The 21,399-nt window shown below is 35.8% G+C and overlaps 1 protein-coding gene across 1 annotated transcript in view; it reads left to right on the top strand.

Annotated features, from left to right (window-relative positions):
- VEGFC (vascular endothelial growth factor C) overlaps positions 1-16,922 on the top strand; it is a 120,159-nt gene extending 103,237 nt beyond the window's left edge. Inside the window, exons 5-7 of the mRNA XM_033215746.1 lie at positions 12,533-12,639; positions 12,939-13,272; positions 16,421-16,922. Coding sequence (XP_033071637.1) covers positions 12,533-12,639; positions 12,939-13,272; positions 16,421-16,535 — 556 coding nt within the window. The 3' untranslated portion in view covers positions 16,536-16,922. The remainder of the gene's footprint in view (positions 1-12,532; positions 12,640-12,938; positions 13,273-16,420) is intronic.
- The last annotated feature ends 4,477 nt before the right edge of the window (positions 16,923-21,399 follow it).

Genomic DNA, 21,399 nt, shown 5'->3' with positions numbered 1-21,399 from the left:
ACATAAGCTTATGAAAAGATGAAAGATAAAGAACACTTCTAGATCCTGTTAGAGAAGAAAAAGAAGCACTTGCCTGGCTCTGAACTTAGAGCATGTAGAGTCAAGTAAGAACAACAAATATTAGAGTTACATTATTATTGTCTTATTTTACTAAATATTACAAAGCACCAAGCATCTGCCACACATTGCCTCACGTTCATACAAATACTGCTGGTGGCTCCATTCTTGATGCACATCACATAGTACAGGGCTGAAGGGTATGGATGCTGTAGGTGGCTTCCAGTTTTGAGAATTTATTCTCTGATTTCTCTTTGAGTTTGAGTAGGTTCTCTAAACTTTCTTGTCACACATTTTTTTAACCTACAAAAGAGCATATAAGAATGTTATGTATAACATCATACAGTATAATATTTATAAGCTAATCTTCACTGAAATCAATCTGTTCAATAACATTATACCATATTATATATTAATCTGATATTGTATAATAGCATAATGTAATACTAATAACTCCTAACTCAAAGATGTTGTGATTTTTATAACCAGCAATCTATGTTAAATATTAACACAGTACCTAAAACATAATAAGCATTCAATAAATGATTGCTGCTATTTTACTAACATCCTACAAATTCGGAAATTGAGTCTTAGAAATGCTAATGTGCACAATGCTAAGCAGCCAGAAAGCTGTCAAGAAAAGATAAACTTTAAAATCATTTTATTTCTGACACCCATGTGTTCCCCCCAATATCTTCTAGCATTTCTAGCATTGAAAAACTTTCCAGTCTCAATATCAGAAAGTATCATAAAAGCCAGAGGAAGTAGCAATTCTCTCTAGCAGACACAGTTAGATACCAAGTTTCATATTGGTGTTCTCACAGATTCTTTTTTCCAATTATTTCCTCTCATATTTTCTTCAAATTGAACTCCATGTATTTCCATGGGCCCTTTAGTAGAGACTGTCTTCTCATGGAGGGAGCCATGTGTGATTAAGCAGCGATCCCCTAGATTTTCCTGCTTGGTAGTAGTGTTTGTTTATTCATGAGACATGTATGCCAGGTCTTCTGACTCCATAACACTGTACTAGGAAATGTGGGCTACTTTCAAAATGAATAATACAATTCTTTAGCTAAAAGAACTCATGCACCAGAGTACAAACAAACATATTATTTCTAATATAATAAGTGTCTAAAACACTATGCTGTACTTCATTCACTCATTCAACAAATAGCATCTGTGTTTCTGCTAGGTACTAATAAGGTGCTAGACCATAGAGATAGAAAGATACATAGAATTGTTACTCTGGAAGAAATTCCATTCTGGAGCCAGACATGTAAACATACGACTGAAATCAGTGAAATACGTGCGATGAGGAAGCATCCTGGAGACATAGCTACAGTAGAGAGGGTGTACATGAGTCTGGAGAGGTCAACAGAATCACATATGACAGCCTAGGATGGGCTCTTTCTTAAAGTCTCTTGAGAACCACTAAAAATATATATGCAGAGAGGTGGTATCTGCAGTTTTGTATTATAGAAAGAGCAGCCTGGTGGCAAGGGAGTATGTGGATTAGAGGAAACAAAATGGGAGGTGGAAAAATTCAGCAGTAATCTTTTGAAATAATCAAAGAGAGAAATAATAAAGATGGTGGCCACGGCAGTGGATATGGGGATGGAAAGAAAAGAGGTGGAAAAGACATTAGAAATACGAGAAAGCATACGACTTGGGAACCACATATGGGGAATGGTAAAGAGGAAGAAGTTGAGGATGAAACTGTATGGATGGCATTCAAAAGACAAGGAGCACCTGTTCGTAGGAGGAACTAAGGAGAACTGAGTTTTTACACGTTAGCTTGAGTGCTAGTAATATTTGTAAGACATCAAAGTGCTAGAGCAATTGGAAGAGATGACTTATACCAAAAGAAATATAGGAGGTAAGAAGACAAGAGGAACCACAGATGAAACTGTGGGGAAATCAATATTTAAGAAATGTAATTGGTAGAGCAGACACAATAATCTGGAGACACAATCTGTATAGGAGACTGAGAAGGGGCAATCAGAACAATCAGAATAACAACAGAGAAACAGACCACAAAAGCCAGTAGAGACATGAGTTCAAGGAAGGAGGAACTGGTAAGAAGTGCCAAACATTAGAAAGGTTCAAGAATGGGCCGGGCGCGGTGGCTCAAGCCTGTAATCCCAGCACTTTGGGAGGCCGAGACGGGCGGATCACGAGGTCAGCAGATCGAGACCATCCTGGCTAGCCCGGTGAAACCCCGTCTCTACTAAAAAATACAAAAAACTAGCTGGGCGAGGTGGCGGGCGCCTGTAGTCCCAGATACTCCGGAGGCTGAGGCAGGAGAATGGCGTAAACCCGGGAGGCGGAGCTTGCAGTGAGCTGAGATCCGGCCACTGCACTCCAGCCGGGTGACAGAGCGAGACTCCGTCTCAAAAAAAAAAAAAAAAAAAAAAAAAAAGAATGACTGGGACTTACTCTATTAGCTGAACAGCATGCAATGTAGATGTTTATTTACTAATAACTTACCATAATCTGGGCACAGAGAGGGAGAATGTGTTTTGAGAAAGGGGGAGAGAAAGCAAGAGAGTGAAAGAAATTCGCATTTACACATGAGAAACTAAATCAGAAAGGGTAAGTAGATTTCCCCAATGTTACACAACTAAAAAAAGTTGCAAAGCAGAGATTCGAACTAAATTTGTTGGAATACAATCCATTTCTTTTGAGGTATGGTTATTACTGCATTTTTATTGTTTTTAATTGATACATAATTATACATATTTATGGGGTATATGTGATATGTTGATACATACATATAATGTGTAATGGTTAGATCAGGATATTTTGGATATCCGTCACCTCATTTATCATTTCTTTGTATTGTAAACATTTTAAATCTTCTAGCTATTTTGAAATATATAATAAAATGTATTAACCATTGTTACCCTGCTGTGCTATGGAATACTAGAACGTGTTTCTTCTATGTAACTGTACTTTGGTATGCATTACCAACCTCTCTTCACTCCCCCACAACTGACCCACCCTTCCCAGCCTCTGGTAACCATCATTCTACTCTTTACATCTGTGAGATTCACCTTTTGGCTCTCATAAATGAGTGAGAACATGAGATATGTGTCTTTCTGTGCCCAGCTTATTTCACTTAACATAATAGCCTCCAGTTCCATCCATGTTGATGCAAATGGCAAGATTGCATTCTTTTTATGGCTAAATAGTACTCCATTGTGTATGTATACCACATTTTCTTTATGATTGACTTCTATAAATTAAAAAATATCAAATACCAAGGGCAAAACAAAAACAAAACAAAAAAGTGCCCTTCTACCAAAATTTGAAATGTAACAACTATTTTGTCATATTTACTAAAGATACAACCCAAATCCCCAGTCATCATTCTTCACGCTTCATTTCCAGAAGTAACCACCACTCGAACATTGTATTATTCTCACTCCTCTCTATTTTTATGGCATCTGGATGTATTAACATACCAGGAGATATTATACAGTGCAGCTTTGAGTGTTGTGTATTTTAAGTTAAAATGTTGGCAATACTTTTTTTCTCTTGAGATTATGTTTTACAGATACAGTCATATTGCTATCTATAGACTTGGTTTACTCATTTAATAACTATATAGCATTCCATTAAATAAATAAACACAAGCTTTTATGTTCTTTTCTTTGTTCTGTGACAATGTACTATAGCGAAGTCAACATACACTACAGATTAGCAAGAGAGTACAATGAACGAGGAGAGAGTGGTGTCAAATAGACAAGGACCTTGAAGTTAATAGTGCTAAATTTATTAATTACTTGGTTAGCATGAACAATGTCCCTAAAGATGTAAGAAAATAACACGTTCTGAGGACAGTTAATAAACCAGATTAATTTGGATCTTGAGCTGTGAAAGCAATTGGTATTAAATGAAAAGACAGTGCTGTGATTCTAAAGCTTTGGGCACCAGCCTAGCAAATGTCACCTATTCTGTAGAGGTATTAGGGGAGCAAAAGTTGTTTCTGGGTAGAGGAATGAATGACAAGACGATGTTCAGCATAGCCAAGAAATCTTGAATTATTTTTAATGGATAATAAATATAGAAGATAGGTATTATTGCAATTTGGAAGATAGTCACATTGTGGTGGAAAAGAGAAAAAGGATGAAAAAAGATAAGAAAAAAATGAATAAACCTAGTGTGAAGGCTAATTTGCATATTTATTTATTTGTTGCCTTTTATTTCTTTTATTAAAATGTTGACATTGTTTACTCAGTAAAAGTTACTTGCTTGCAAGAAGTTACACTTACTAGGGTTTGTTTAAGAAGATTTTATTCTTATGAGAACACATCTTATTTCCAAGGAATAGAGTAGATTTATAGCCAAGGAAATCTTTGATTTGGAACTTGAGATCTCAATGTCTTTGGTCTATTAATCTTTAACAGATCCTCAGTCCAAATGCCTAGATACTTAAATATACATGAGTTTTACTTTTAGCCATAATGCTTCACTCTTTCCTTTTTAATTTGAAGGTTATACATTATCGCTTCACCAAAAAAGAATGAAGCAAAATAGCATAATGACATTAATTTAATAAACTGTATCAGAGCAGAAATGGAGAGATAGCTCAGCTTCCAGTTAACTGGACCACAGTCTTGTACTAAATTATCAGAAACTACCGTTTTTTGGCATTTTAAAATATGCATCTTTAGTAAGCCCTGAAATTATCCTCTTTGCCAGTTCAAAATCTTTATGTCCATATGCAGTTATTTTTGAAATCATAAGTCATATGTCTGTTCATCCTCTTTCCTACAAAGCTCATTATCTAAACATTGTCTCACACTTCAAAAGATCACCTGTTGATATGAATGGATTTACCAGTGGAACTCAGGAAAGAGATTCCAGGCTGTCAGCATTACTATTTTTCTAAAGGGAAGGTAACTTTGATATATAGTTTGCCTGCCTTTGGACAGTCTCGTTTCTACCTTCTAAAACACGATAATTGAAAGCACCACATTCCTATGACTTACTGATAGATTGTGAGAAATAACAGCAAAATATATACAGCTGAGGAGATTGCATCAATATATCTCTGCACTGAGATTATGGCAGTGATTTGCCTAGAATTGGGCACTATTAGATCAAAGATTGTCATAAAGTTTAAAGTTACATTCAACCAAACACATGGACAATTTTTGTTAATAAATATCAGACCAGATTTACCAGTTGTTTTCTAAAATTTAATAGACATTTTTTAACCATTTTGGTTTACAGAAAAAGCAGAAAGTATAGAGATTTTTCATATAACATCGTATCCTCTTCCACAAATTTCCTCTATTTTTAACATCTTGAGCTAGCATGGTACATTTGCTACAGTTGAGGAATCAGTACTGACATGTTATTGTTAACTAAAATCCATAGCTTACATTAGGGTTCCCTCTTTTTTGGGTGTAAGTTCTGTGGATTTTGACAAATGTATAAATGACGTGTCTATCATTACAGTATCATGAAGAATACTTTTACTGCCCTAAAAGTCTCCATGTTCCACCTGTTCATTTCTCCCTCCCCTGTATTCCTGGCATCAACCAGCCACTTTGATGTCATATCAACTCTTATACCCTCATAGCATGTTTTTATTGTCATCATTGGTTTGTTTTTGTTTTTCTGTTAATGACGTGTGGCTGTTACAAGGTAATAAGACCAGAGGCTGTTGTTGAAGGACCTTTTTTCTTAATTCCTGGTTACTTATCCTTGAATTATATGACAAGCTGATAAATCCAGTTACCATGGAATTTCCGTTGTTTCAACCTGCCAATACTTCTCTCAAGCTTATATATCCAAGAAAATATAAAAAATAATAGAGCAGAAAATCACAAACTTCCATACTTATCCTACTCTCCCTGTGTCCCCATTCCCAGTTCTGGTGGCTTTCCAACTCAATTAAATCCTGTACTTAGCCAGTTGGTGACCACACAATGTGACATGTTTTATATCCAAGTCAGTCTCAGACTAGGTGAGCTTTTGTATGTGACAGATTACTGCTTAATTTATACTCAGACAAAAAGGAAAAAATTAAACATATAAACACAATTTTTTTTTTGAGAGTCTCATGCTGTTGCCCAGGCTAGAGTGCAATGATGTGATCTCAGCTCACTGCATCCTCTGCCTCTCGGGTTCCAGTGATTCTCCCGCCTCAGCCTCCTGAGTAACTGGGATTACAGGCACGTGCCACCACACCTGGCTAATTTGTATATTTTTAGTAGAGATGGGGTTTCGCCATATTGGCCAGGCTTGTGTCAAACTCCTGACCTCAGGTGATCTGCCCATCTCGACCTCCCAAACTGCTGGGATTACAGGCGTAAGCCAGCATGCCCAGCCTAAACCCACGTTTTACATTAATGCAATGATTGTATTAGCCTTTCAAATATTAAGACTGGCAAAATTGTTACAACTATGGAGTTTTCATTGATTCATCCTACTCACCATCTTTTCCTTTAATGTCTGAACAAACCCCAGCTCTGTCCACTGTTCTCCCTGTCAGTAGACTAATGGAACACAACCAAACAGTAACACAACAGACACAAACACAAGTTCATGCGGAATCAATAAAAATCAATAGAACGGAAGATAAGTCTATGTGTTCTTTGATACATACTATTAAGCATGTGCCTTTTTAACAATTTATATGAAACCTAAAATGTATGTATTTCTGATTTCTACCTGTAATACTGAAGAAGTTACTTAATAATGTTGAATATAAAGGCCACCTTTACTTAACCACTTTCCATTCACTATTAACTGCTGTTTCCAAAGTATAAGCAAATCAGTCTCTGTGTACATAGTCAAGTGTATACAAGCATCAGGCATAACAAACTCAAGATGAACACGACAGTTCAAAGACATTTAGTACAAAATTGTTGAAGCATTTTTACCCAGCGTTCTGTGGCTCTGACAATGAAAGAATATAGTTGCTCTTTCAGCTGCTATTCAGACAGAAAGCTTGGGCAAGAAGGGTCTGTATCTATATTCTTCATAATATAATTACAGGTTTCAAGTTCAGATAACATCAGCAGTTGGCATTTGAAAACCAAAACCCTATTTTGCTATTTATCAAGATTATTACTATAGTCAGATTTCGCTTACTTGTTTCTTTTTTTCTTTTGAGTCAGAATCTTGCTCTGTCACTCAGGCTGGAGTGCAGTGGTGTGATCTCAGCTCACTGCAAGCTCCACCTCCCAGGTTCACACCATTCTCCTGCCTCAGCCTCCCAAGTAGCTGGGACTACAGGTGCCCGCCACCACGCCAGGCTAATTTTTTGTATTTCTGGTAGAGACGGGGTTTCGCCGTGTAAGCCAGGATGGTCTCGATCTCCTGACCTCGTGATCCACCCGCCTCGGCCCCTGCAAAGTGCAGGGATGACAGGCGTGAGCCACCGCGCCCGGCCTATGTGTTTCTTGAATAAGGTACAGGACATCCCGTTGGAGAACCCACTGGAAACATGAAGATGCTCTGAAGGAGGATATGAGCGCTCATGGTACCTGCCTTGAAACATGGGTTTCACTAATGCTAGTGGCTCACACTTCCCATTAAACAAGACTAGGCGTAGGAAGGCTGTTTGAGGGACACAGCTATGGAGCCATAGGTGCCGCATAGTAAGCCAAATTTTCATTTGCTGTGCTGTTGTGAAAAACCTTATTAAAAGAGCTTCCAATGAGAGCACTTGATTAATAATGCAGTTCCTATCTATAGAAATAATGTGCTTTTCAAAAAAGTCATCATGTGTTATCATTGAATTCACATTAAATTAATGTTATCATTCATTTTGAATGATCTGTGAAGTATTTTAAGAGCGATCTGGGGAAGTAAATCCATAAGTAGTTTAACATAAATCAAGGTGCAGTTAATTTTTTTCAATTAGAAATGTATTACAAAGATCCTGCCATTTGCAATGACATGAAATAACCTGGAGGAAATTATGCTGAGCAAAATAAGCCAGACATAGAAAGATGCATATTGCTGATCTCCCTTATATATGGAATCTAGGAAAATAGAATTCATAGATACATAATAGAAGAGTGGTCACCAGCATCTTGGGGGTGGGGGACATGGGGAAATGTTAGAGGGTGACAACTTGCAGTTACAAGGTGAATATGCTCTGGAGACCTAACATAGAGTATAGCATAGTTACTCTACTCAATAGTATTCTCACGACACCCTCCCACCCCCCCACACACCGTCACACTCTGAGGTATGGATATGTTAATTAGTTTGATCATGGTAATCATTTCACAGTGTATACATATACCAAAACATCACTTTGTATAACTTATATATGTACAATATTTATCAATCATACTTCAATAAAGCTGGAAAAATGCATGAATATTATATATATATGTGTGTGTGTGTGTGTGTGTGTGTGTGTGTGTATCAAAGATTATAGTAGATTATAGCTCTTTGAAAAAGAATAACATTTCAGCTCAGTTCTGACTAAGGCCAAACAAAAGGTGATAGCATGTTTTAGTTCCTTAAATGTGAATTTGAGAAGTCAAGGAATCTCCAAGTGTAGGAAAACCTCAGTGCCAAAAAGTGTAGAATATGAAAGAATCACAAAAATAGCATGCACAAAATAGCCTGCTATGATGTTCAAAGTATAAGAGCTAGTAATTATTAACCAACATTTAGAATATAATGTAGCAGAACATATTTGGAACACATTTATCTGTTAATATTTCCAAGGAGAGACAAATGCAAAGTAAGATTTTCTTTAACGTTAATTGTTCTTTAGTTTGAAAAACGCATATACTCATATTTTTGTCATCTGATTTTAATGAGCAAAAAGCAATAGCTGCCAAACCAAAGTCAAGTGAAGCTGTGAAAATAATTAATTAAACAAGTCTGGTAAAAGCATCTTTATACATGTTTATAGATCCTTCATACATGTTATAGGCAGAATTGTGGTTGTGTCTGTGTGAGTGTGGTGGGGTCAGTGGGGGGATAGGAAAGTTAGTTTATTCACATGATTCTCAACATAGATATACCTTGCAAATAATTGTGCAATTCCCTGCTTTGCAGACAAAATGTCTTTGAATCAATGTCTTTTTAAATACACCATACAAAAAAAAACATAACTATAAACCTTTAAAGTATTTATGCGCACTTTAATATTCAGAACTAGAAGAGAAACTTCAGTAAGGAGAAATGCTTTAGAGATTAAAATGTAAAGGAGATAACCAAATTTTACTAAACCTTCTGTCCATCATGACCACGTTTCCTTTCATTCTAAAATAACAATATTTTGAAAATTTTGACCCCCCCCCCCATTTTTACATGAGAAGTTTTAAATGCCAAGAACTTGCTCCTCACTTTTGAAGCAGGGTGCTTTCTTTAGGAGCCAGTCTGTATCACATGCATTCTATTGGTTTGTATTTTATTATTTTTATTATATATCATTCTATTACATTTTAAAATGCATTTCTGAGCCCATGTAATTGATTTCGTGATTCATTAATGGGTTGCAAGCAGCAGTTGGAATAGCACTGGTTTAGGTAATGGCAGTATAAATCACATGTTGGTAAAGTGAAAGATGTCTTTCTACCAACACGGTATAATGACCACTTGATGCCAACATGACAGTGTGTTAATTAAACCATGTATCAATCAACATTGAAGCAACATGACCAAAATGGTTGTACCATCATTTATAGAAGAAGATTATGAGTTTCATGCAGCCAGGAATAATTGCATTGCTATTATAGAACTTAACATAAGTTGTAACTTATTTGATGGAAGGATACTAACAATCAAGAGGATATAAATTTTCAAAACAATGATATTGTTTTGCACAATTGATAAGTACTGACTGTCTGCATTTTATCTAGAACAATATATGTTCATGATTAACCAAGAAAATAATGACAAAAATGTACAATGAGTAGAGACTTGCCCTTGAAATTCCCTAAAATTAGTAGGAAGATACAATGTTCTCCAGGAAATATTGGTAAGTGAAAAAAAAAGGTTTACAATAGTGTGTAAGGGATGCTATCATCTGTGTAACAAAATGAGAAAAAACATATATACAATTTTTTGGCAAGAAGATACCCTGAAAACATAAACCAAAAAGCTAAAAAAAGAAACTTGCTGATGATACAGAACTTCTCTGACTGTACATTTTTCTCATAGTCTTAACTCTTATAATTACATCCGTGTTTGACATTTTCAAAAGTAAAAGCACAAAAGTACATAATATATTCAGGATAAAGCAAATGACAGTTTATATGAAGATGGTTAGAAGCCAAGGTTTTCATGGAAATTATTAGTATGAAGTCAAGGTAGTACATTAAAATCCAGTAATGCTAATTGGATTTGGAGGTAACAGTATAAAATGTTTTCTCTAAAAATATACACAAGAATCTCTTGCTTGAGATCAGTAATCTATTCCCAAAAATAGATATTGAGAGCACATTTCTGTTGTTCTGAATGGTAACAATTACAGTGAGTGGAAGGTAAACCAAAACATAGCTCTTTCCTGCAAAATAATTGATACCTAATAACGCCTGTAGAAAAGTGACAAACTATCTTGATAAAATCTAAATTGTATATTGTTTCCTAATCATCCAGCAATTATTGCTGTTACTAACATACAGTTGCTTTGTATCTAGTTACATGGACTGTGTGTATGCTGTATGAGAAATTGTTACTTTATGGCATAGCATAGCAAGTAACACAGCAATCAAAAAGTTAAAAGTCAAAATTTAAATAAAAGACCCATAATATACTGTTTTTCACTGTGCTAAAGGAGACCTGACTCTTGAAAAAACTCAAGAAGGGACAAAGAAGGATCAAATCAGTCATTGCTGTTTGCAGAAGGTGATGGGTGGATGGAGGACAAGCGGGCAATCTTAGACAAACTGTCATATTAAGAGGAATGAAGAGGCCTTCCCTATGTCTAGTAGATGCTGTAGTGACTGCTGGACAGGAAAGCTTTGGTCAATTTTCAGAAAAGATGTTCAAGCTGAAGGAAGATGTTGAAGCTGCATTTTGGTTGCAAAATGCAGGTTTGCTTGTTTTTCTATTGAAAAATTCCTTCATGTGATGCTGTAAGAGTTATTAGGCTATTATTAAAAGAAAGATGTATTATCACACTGAGTATGACTGCAAAACTTTCTTAGCAAATGGCCTGTTTATTTATACTCAATGCACATGTTAAGATGGCTACATAGGATTCTTACTCAGTTCTATCAATTTGGAATGTAACTCAACATTCTTCCAGCACATAAAGTTGTTTTCAATATTATATTGAGTGTGAAAGACGTAAATAAATACTTCCATTTGATGTCTACACCAACATCAAATGAGGTAGTGAGAAGTTGGTATGTATTCTGTAAATTAGGATATTTAAAACCAAAAATCCTTCTACTGGGTAAACATTAACTAGGAAAACATTCTACAGGATATTCATGCATTTTTCTAGCTCTGCCCTCTGAAAAGATCTAGTAGTAATGTGATCTGATGGCACTAAACACTTCTGATTTCAAATAATAGCCTCTAAAACACTGTTTTCCAACAAAGAGAATTAGGGCTTCTGAAGAAATGGATGATTCCAGGTGTGGAGGAGAAAATGAGCAAGCTGAGCTTGTGATATATGTTCACCCCAGAGAGGGCTCATGTCACGTGGGCACCAACAGAGAGGGGTCTCAGGTAGCAACAGTGGGGCCATTGGACCATCAAAGGAGCAATTGGTGTACTTGATTGAAGCCTGTAGGTTCATAATTTTTACTAAAAGAAGGAAGAAAGGAGGGAAGAAATGGGAAAGGAGGGGAAGGGAATGAAGAAAGGAGGGAGGGAAGGAAAGAAGTAAAGAGCTAGAACAACAACAAAACAAAATATCTTTGATAACTTTTTGGTGGAGTACAGAGTGGAAATTTTGCATTACTGGAGCCTTTACAACATGGGGATCTGTGATTCAGAAATAAGTTAGTAAAGATACATTTTACATAGATGTTTCATCCAGCATTGCTTGGAAAAGCCAAAACTGGAAATGATGTAGATAGCTACCTAAGAGATAAATAAAATAAATAATGATACATCGTTTGTATGGAATATTACATAGCCACTAAAAATAATGGAGCAGAACTCTATTCAATGACTTATAAAAATGTCCATGAGATATTGCATAATGGAAAAAAGAAATTTCAAAGTAAAAGGTTTTACCTTATATATTTCACAAGCTAAAACCCTATATGATTATACAAATCAACATGTTTGCCTTAAAAAGATAAAATCTGGTGTCCTATATGACCATACCACAAATAGTGATCACCTCTGGGGTTGGAATTTGATAGCAGTTGTGGGTAGAGATAGTTTGGGAGAAAACATTCACATTTTATTTCATAATTCTTATGTGTTTAAAGCTTTTTTATAAGCATTGTTTTGATACATATGTGAGCAGAGATGGTCCCTTCTAGGTACCAGTCACACCATTGCTAAACCTCACCTGTTTCTTCCAAAGGTGCCAGGCGGCAAACAGGACTTGCCCCACCAATTACATGTGGAATAATCACATCTGCAGATGCCTGGCTCAGGAAGATTTTATGTTTCCCTCGGATGTCGGAGATGGTAAGCAGAATGATGTTTTAAAGACTAAATGCCAAGGGTCTATATTGTGATTAACATATTCTACTATTAAAACCACATGTACAATATTCATCATTCTTTGAAATAAGTGACTAAAAAATAGTACATTTTCTACTTCGCATTGGTATTATTTTGAACTCCTTTGTAAAGGAACATACTCATGTTTGTACACAATCCTTTGATGGAAAACATACAAAGGAAGATGCTTTTAAAAGCTTTTGTTTCATGCCCCACCCAGAACCAAGTAAGGTATAGTAAAGATGCTCTGACTGTTTGTCTAGACTCAACAGATGGATTCCATGACATCTGTGGACCAAACAAGGAACTGGATGAAGAGACCTGTCAGTGTGTCTGCAGAGCGGGGCTTCGGCCTGACAGCTGTGGACCCCACAAAGAACTAGACAGAAACTCATGCCAGTGTGTCTGTAAAAACAAACTCTTCCTCAGCCAATGTGGGGCCAACCGAGAATTTGATGACAACACGTGCCAGTGTGTATGTAAAAGAACCTGCCCCAGAAATCTACCCCTAAATCCTGGAAAATGTGCCTGTGAATGTACAGAAAGTCCACAGAAATGCTTGTTAAAAGGAAAGAAGTTCCAACACCAAACATGCAGGTAAGAGATCCTCATGAAGAGTTTTAATTTCTCTTACTAGAAATATGTTCTAAACTAAAAGCAGTTTTCTTAACCAAAGTAACAATTGCTTGTGAGAATGAGGCCAATAAGTTCTGAAAGACAAAATCTTACTTTTTTTAACCAAAAATTATTTTTTTTAACCAATGCATGAGACTGAATTTACTTCCAAAAAAGCAAGATGGGAGCCTTGAGGATCACAACTAAATCCAAGTTCAGAATATACTCTAGATTAGTGGCTCCTGTGGGAAGTTTTGAAAATACATACAGGCAATCCACTCCACCCCCACCAAAAAGTATAATGTTTTCAGACATAATTAAGGACAACTGTTCTAAATGCAGACAATTTTTATGCAAAACTTACAAACAAAGGATAGGATGGTACCATTGACTATAGAATTATACCTGGAAATGAAAAGATTTAAGCTAAGTATTTGATAGAATTAGAGAAATAAATGAATATATTGTTAAAGGTACCCAAGCCTCATTTCTTAAACTTGGTTTTGTACTCTTCTTCACCAAGAAAAAAAAAAAATGAAGTTGCTGGACTCAAACACATTCAGTGTTAATCCCTGAACCTCTTCCTCTTTAATCTCAGAGAATAAGGTGATCCTACTATTTAAGCCAGACCTGTGCGTTTGACATTTTCTCCACATTCCTTCAACATTGCTTCATGCCATTCCTTCTTTCTTCTGTAACTTTAACATCTTCAGCTCTACTTCTTCCCCTTCAGTTTATAAAAGTTCCCAAATTTCTTCTATTTTATTAGCCTGTTACTGTGAAGCTGAGCATACTTTAGCAACCCAGCTCTATCCTCTTCACAGCTGCTCAAAAATGAGGCATTTGTTTTCACCTCTTTCATCTACCATGTATTCAACCAACTGTAACCTGGTTTGTGGCCTACAGTGCTATGTTAAACCTCTGTTTAAAGTTTCATTGGCCTCACAGTTGGCAAATCCAACAGAGAATTGTGTCCTTAGGTAACCTGTCCTTTCCGTGGCCTTTTTCTTCCAGCCCACCTCTTCTATGATGCGACATTGTACTTTCCTAGTTGTCTACTAAATTTTCAGAGCATTTGTTCTTAATCACTTTCACTCTTTTACATCCACTCTTTACATATGGGAAGATAATGTTGTTTTTAGCAAAAAAAAAGCTCGTATTCCATTTATTTACTACTATCTTCACTAATGTTCATTATTGTTTTTCCACAGTATATAACGAGTTCATCGTTTTATTAAGAGTTTTGTGTCTTTATTGTAATGTATGTTTTTGATGATTTTCCTCAACTAATATTTCAGCTACTGCATAAAAAGGCTTTAGTGAATCTAGCTATCTCATTGATTATATTTTTCTTCCCTTATACTGCAAAGTGCATCGTAAGTATCATTTTATTTTGAGAAAGAACTATATTCCAATTTAACCTACATATTCCTACTGTAATAACCAAAAAGATATTTCAAAAATGTATATGCTAGTATTTTCAGAAGGATACAGACACTCAATCTTTTTAAGCTTTATTAAACTATGTTTTATATTGAATTCTTGAGTGAGTTTAGTATACATTGAAAAATCTGAAATTCCTGTGTCTGCATACAGACTAACCAGCCGTCATACTTTTCTACAGAATTCTTACATGAACACAGACAATATTTCTATCATTGCATTTCTCCTAATAGTATACATTCTTTCAAAAAGGCTTTCTGTTTACTGCAACTCATCATATGTTCATTTTTCTAAGTGTGTAATTCCAGACTTTGTGATATAAATTGGAGCAAAAGAGAAAATATCGTATTTTGAAAATTTATATTCTCTTCATTCTCTCTTAATATTTATTACAAAGTGCAGTGGGCAGAGTATATATTCTTTGGTTCATTGCCTTAATTAACAGCTTTTATGGATCATTAAGTATCATATCCCTTTTTAGTAGAGGAATACCAGTAGTCACAACTATGAATTCGCATTTGCAAAGTTTAAGAAAAACTAAACATGCTTGCTTTTCTAGAGCCAAATAAATGTATGTAGGGATTTTTGTAGCATACTTTCGATTTCCACCTCTGGTCATCTTGCACTTTTCCCTTTACACCTATTCCCACACATTAGGCATGCTCATACTCCAAAAAGTTTTTCAAAAATAGCTTCAATTCTCACTAGGCGTATTGACTCACACCTGCAATCCTAGCACTTTGGGAGGCCAAGGTGGACACATCACTTGAGGCCAGGAGTTTAAGACCAGCCCAGCCAACATGGCAAAACCCTGGCTCTACAAAAAATGCAGAAACTTAGCCAAGCATAGCCACACACACCTGTAATCCCAGCTACTCAGGAGGCTGAGACACAAGAATGACTTGAGCCCAGGAGGCGGAGCTTGCAGTAAGCTGAGATCGCACCACTGCACTCCAGCCTGGGCAACAGAAGGAGACTCTATCTCAAAAAATGAGGTCTCAATTCACTGGAGCAATGGGGCAGGGGACAGATTGACCAGTTGGTAATTTGTCTTCTCTCTGCTACTAGAAACCGGAAGTCTAGGATGGGAGGAAGGGGACCCTTGCTGCTGAGTATTGTCCCTCTTACCTCCCTGCCCCAGAATGCCTCTGTTTCACCTGGAGCCCAGGTGGAAAGGAAGAGTTAGCCACTATCATGCAGCCAGCTGCCAAATAGAGACACAAGAATGAGGGTGGGGCTGCTCACTGAGGACCACAGTTCTGCCAACATGGCTGGGTTTAATTGCCTGGAAGTCTGGGTCCCATACAAGTCCCAGACTCATGTGAATTCAGCCATGCTTATGTGATCACAGTAAGTCAGCAGACCTTCAATGTTCACTTTCAAAATTTCTGTTTTATGTTTCTTTCATCCCTGAAGCAAAGAGCACTTCAAAGGAACTAATGCTTACAGTACCTCATCCTTCCTTCCATTTGTTATATCAGCAAGCAAGACTTATTTTAAGGCTTTTCCATTCCTCTGAAATGTAATTCTAAGCAGAAACAAACTTTTATAAATCTATGAACAATTTCATCATAAAATTAGTAATTTTGTTCTAGTCTGAAATATAAAAACACTGAAATACCTTGGTAGCATCATGAATCCATTGCCTTCATCTTTAACATAAGTGTGTTCTTGTTTGTTCTCCTAGCTGTTACAGACGGCCGTGTACAAACCGCCAGAAGCCTTGTGAGCCAGGATTTTCATATAGTGAAGAAGTGTGTCGTTGTGTCCCTTCATATTGGAAAAGACCACATATGAGCTAAGACTGTACTGTTTTCCAGTTCATCGATTTTCTATTATGGAAAACTGTTGCCGCAGTAGAACTGTCTGTGAACAGAGAGACCCTTGTGGGTCCGTTCTAACAAAGACAAAAGTCTGTGTTTCCTGAACCATGTGGATAACTTTACAGAAATGGACTGGAGCTCATCTGCAAAAGGCCTCTTGTAAAGACTGGTTTTCTACCAATGACCAAACAGCCAAGATTTTTCTCTTGTGATTTTTTTTTAAAGAATAACTATATAATTTATTTCCACTAAAAATATTGTTTCTGCATTCATTTTTATAGCAACAACAATTGGTAAAACTCACTGTGATCAATATTTTTATATCATTCAAAATATGTTTAAAATAAAATGAAAATTGTATTATAAGCTGCTAAGTTCAGTCCATTATCATCTTACATGATGAACGAAAACTGCTATCATGAAGACACTGATCTTTCTCTGCCCTTTTTTCTTCTCTAACCAGATATCACATATGTATTACTATGATAAAAAGTATGATCCTGTGAAAGAGAGTGTCAGAGGACAACAGAATGCTATTGCTTCATCTCTTATATGGTTAATGATTATGAACATTTTAGCACAGGATACTTTTGAATTTATAACCAAGTGAATCAATATGTAACATCTTGTAAGATAGACTGCTCAGCATTGTGATTAAAAGTCATTCAGTGCTCTGGGAACATTCAGAATCTTACCTTGGTAGAAAAGCCTGCAGTATATATTAAAATAGCTTTAAAATATTTTCACAAAAATAATCTTTTCCAAATATTTGATTTCTTCTGGCCAGCGAAAATACTTTTTGTGAGTGGAAGTGCTTCTATCCAATACATTTATAAAAAACTAAAAATAATATTTAAATGCTCATGCATGTTTAAAAGGAAACATTTCAGCCATACAATTGAAGTGCTTGTTTCATTTTCAAAAAGGCATTACACTAAAATACCTTTATATATATATATATTATATATATATATATTTTTTTTTTTTTTTTTCCCTTGAGACAGTCTTGCTCTGTCGCCCAGGCTAGAGTGCAGTGGCGTGATTTCAGCTCACTGCCCCCAACCTCTGCCTCCCAGATTCAAGTGATTCTCCTGCCTCAGCCTCCTGAGTAGCTGGGATTGCAGGCATGTGCCTCCACACCCAGCTAATTTTTGTATTTTTAATACAGATGGGGTTTCACCATGTGGGCCAATCTGATCGTGAACTCCTAACCTCAAGTGATCCACAGACCTCGGCCTCCCAAAGTGCTGGGATTACAGGTGTGAACCACCATGCCCAGCCTAAAATACCTTTTTCTGAAAGAAAAATTTTGTCTGCATAAATAAAACCAAATAAGTGGTTTGTTTGTTGACAGAGAATTATATACTGGTATGTCATAACTACTGTATAAAAATAATTAGTCCTAAAAAGAGAAAATATTCCTCATAAGCATGTAAAGATAGCACATTAATTTAACTAAAACATTTTTGTTTTTTTTTTTGAGAAGGAATCTCGCTCTGTTGCCCAGGCTGGAGTGCAGTGGTGCGATCTCAGCTCACTGCAAGCTCCGCCTCCTGAGTTCAAGCCATTCTCCCGCCTCAAGCCTCCCGAGTAGCTGGGACTACAGGCACCCACTAAAACATTTTTTGACTGGTATAGGTGACAAATCAGTATGACACAAAATATCAGTATCTATATATTTTGCTACAAAATAATGTTTCCTTTCAAAATTTTTAATTAGGAAGTCAGTGCCCTGAAAATATACTGTTTTCAATACTAACTTTAAAAAATGGTTTTAATGCAAAGGTTACTGAATTCCAGCTGTGTGCTCTGTACAGCATTATCATCTAGTTCATGAAGTAAAGTTTTTAATGTCCTGGAAAAGAAAAGGAAAGCAGTCTTCCAAAACACTCTCATTTACAAATTATAGACTATTTTTCTATTTTTTAGTAACAATGGCTCTGAAGCTTGTGAGCAGTCAGCATATACCTTGGGCATTCTACGTACTGGCTAAGGTCTAGAAAGTATTCAGACTTAAGAACAGTAAGAAAAGAAAAAATCGAAAAGTAAATTTGACAACGGGTGATTACAAAATGAAACTTGGGATCAAAATAACCTCTTTTCATCTTATAGGGAGTCACTAGTATATAAAATCACTAGTATATAAAATCCCTAGTATATAAAATGCTCCTCCTCATCTTTGAAATTCAGCTAAGATTCATTTTTTCATCTTATTGGAGCCAAAAGGAATATAAATAAATATGTAATCTATTACTGTTGATCTGGCCAGTCATTTTTAGATTTGATATATTTATTAATTTTTAAGCTAAATTAGAAATAAAATATATTCTAAGTGTTAGTAAGCACCCTGAGGCCATGCAAAGAATAGTAGAACCTGATACAATGACTGTTATATGTTATCAGGTTTAAAAACCAACTAAACTGTGTGCTAGACGTTAGTTTTTTGGGGTAAACCAAAAAATGAAAACACTAAATGAAAAAGTAAAGCCTGAATCATGCCAAAAAAACTACTTAATCTTGTCCCTGGAGATGTAATAATTTTGACCAAAAGTGAGAGTATCATGAACAAAGATAACACATTGCCAAACATACTTGCAAACGATTTTATGTAAACCATAAAAATCCCTCTTCAACACATAATGAACGAGATGTTGTGTAGCCAATGAAGAAAATGGACTAAAGATAAAGCTAAGCAATTAATTAGATTAACAAATGTGATGCAGCAAAGAAGCTAAAAAATACAGTGAGAATGTTCATAAACTTTGCGGAAGAGTCCTGATGCCAATTCAGTCAACCTAAATGATAAGAAAACTCTGGAAGTTCACAGCCGTTATCATTTCGGAGCAGTTAATATATCCAAATCTTAGAAAGTTTATAAACAGAACTTTATGTCCAGAAACCTAATAGTGCATACTCAGTTTAAAAGACTTAAGGAAAAAATGTTTTGGTGAGCAATTGTGTAAGACTTAGCATCCAGATTTTTTGGGGGAAAGCTTTTGACATTTACTAACTGCTTGACTGAAACAGATTCCTTTATTAGAATTTCTAAAAGTAACCTTTGTTCTTTATATTCACACCACTCAAAACAGAAGTTTAAGTGGCAAATACAAGACTGGATTCAGTGGCATATCTAGAATGCACTTTAAAGAAAAGAGAAAGGGTCATGAACTTATCTCTATGCACTAGGCTTTCTCAAGGGATACCCTGCTTGTGAAGGAATTTTACTCGATGGATGAGAGAGAAGAAGCAGACACAACAGGTGAGAGAGTTCATATTACAGCAATTCTTTCAGCATACGGCAAAACTTACAAAACTCCTTACTTACATGCTGAAATTCCCATGTTTATCTGTCTAGGAAGTGCTGGGGCTAAGAGTATACACAGGTCTCTTGGCCCACACCCTTCTACATTGCTATGCTGTCCCAAGATCTGAGTTTTCATTAGCAGGTTTTCCAAAGGATATTTTTTAGGGACTTTACCTTTTCAAATAAAAATGAGAGTAACATAAAAATAGTATTTCACTCTGCTACAGAAGAGCGAGCATGAATGTGTCTGATTTTTTCTAGATGAATTCTGGAGAGTCCTGAATAAATCCATTATCGTGTTCTAAAAGTGTCTATCGTATACCTAAACAACAATTTAAGGAAGTCAGTGACACATATCATGTTTTAAAGTAGTTACTTATGAAAGAATTACTAATTTATCTGTTCATATGTTTGAATTGTTGGTATATATGGATATTTTTAAAGTGGAAAATAACTATCTGCTAACTTCTGGAAGTGTGAGCCAGTTTCATACGGTCTTTTCATTCCATACCTAACAACTCCTTGTCTAAAGAAGTATAGTGTAATAGAAGGAGCTCTGGATTGGGAATCCTAAACTAAGTTTTTAATCCTTACTTTTCTGTGTCCCTGGGCAAATCACCACCTCCCGAGTCTCAGCATGTTAATCTGTGAAGGAAAGAGTTGGATTAAAATTGTGTATGAAATCCTGGCTCTGAAGTTACAAAGTTTGTTCTAAACTACACACAAGGGAAAATCAAAACCAGAACATTTTAAGAACTCCAGAGACACAGCATTCTTGAGATTACTGACCCCATTAAGAGGAAATATTTATCCTCTAAAAATGTTGCATGTAAGAAATTATAAATGAAAAACCTATCAGCCTTGTACTATAATTCTAATTCTACTTCTTAAATCCTCATACATTTCCATAGCTCAAAGCATCATTCTGATTTCTTCATATCAAAGGTGATCACGGATAGAGACTTTGAAAAATTTATTTTCAAACATCTTGAAAAAAATTAAACCATGCAACTTTCATAAGGAAGCAAAAATTAAGACTTCTTTTGCACGCCTTCCAAACCTCAATCAGATGTGCATATACTGTATTCAGTCTAGGCAAGGCCTTTGAAGCAAAAATCGATTTCTAATGTTGTTACCATCTGGCATTCTGATGACAGGATTTCATTAGGGATTGGGCCTTTGTCTCTGAGATTTGACATCTATATAATTGTAAATACAGAGGTCAAAATGTTGGATGCTACCCATAGACTCACCCACCAGAACTGATTATATATCAGACTTGATGAAACATGATGACTGTTCACTCTAACAGCAATAACTGTTTGGATTGGATAGAAATGATGGCGACACACTGTTAAAAACTTCTTTAAAATTAACTAAGTAATGAATGTCCGGCTAAGAAAGAATTGAAAATGTCTCAAACAAAAATACTTAATTTTACATAGAAAATTTATAAATACTTTTAAAAGGAGAAAAAAGTTTTCAGGAATATTCAACACCATTGGACTTTATAGCAATATTTTTAATGTGCCATTAAAG

This window comes from Trachypithecus francoisi, unplaced genomic scaffold, assembly GCF_009764315.1.
Source record: "Trachypithecus francoisi isolate TF-2019V2 unplaced genomic scaffold, Tfra_2.0 Lachesis_group1, whole genome shotgun sequence".
NCBI lineage: Eukaryota > Metazoa > Chordata > Mammalia > Primates > Cercopithecidae > Trachypithecus > Trachypithecus francoisi.
Note: the sequence above shows the minus strand (reverse complement) of the source record. Positions and strands in the feature narration are given on the sequence as shown.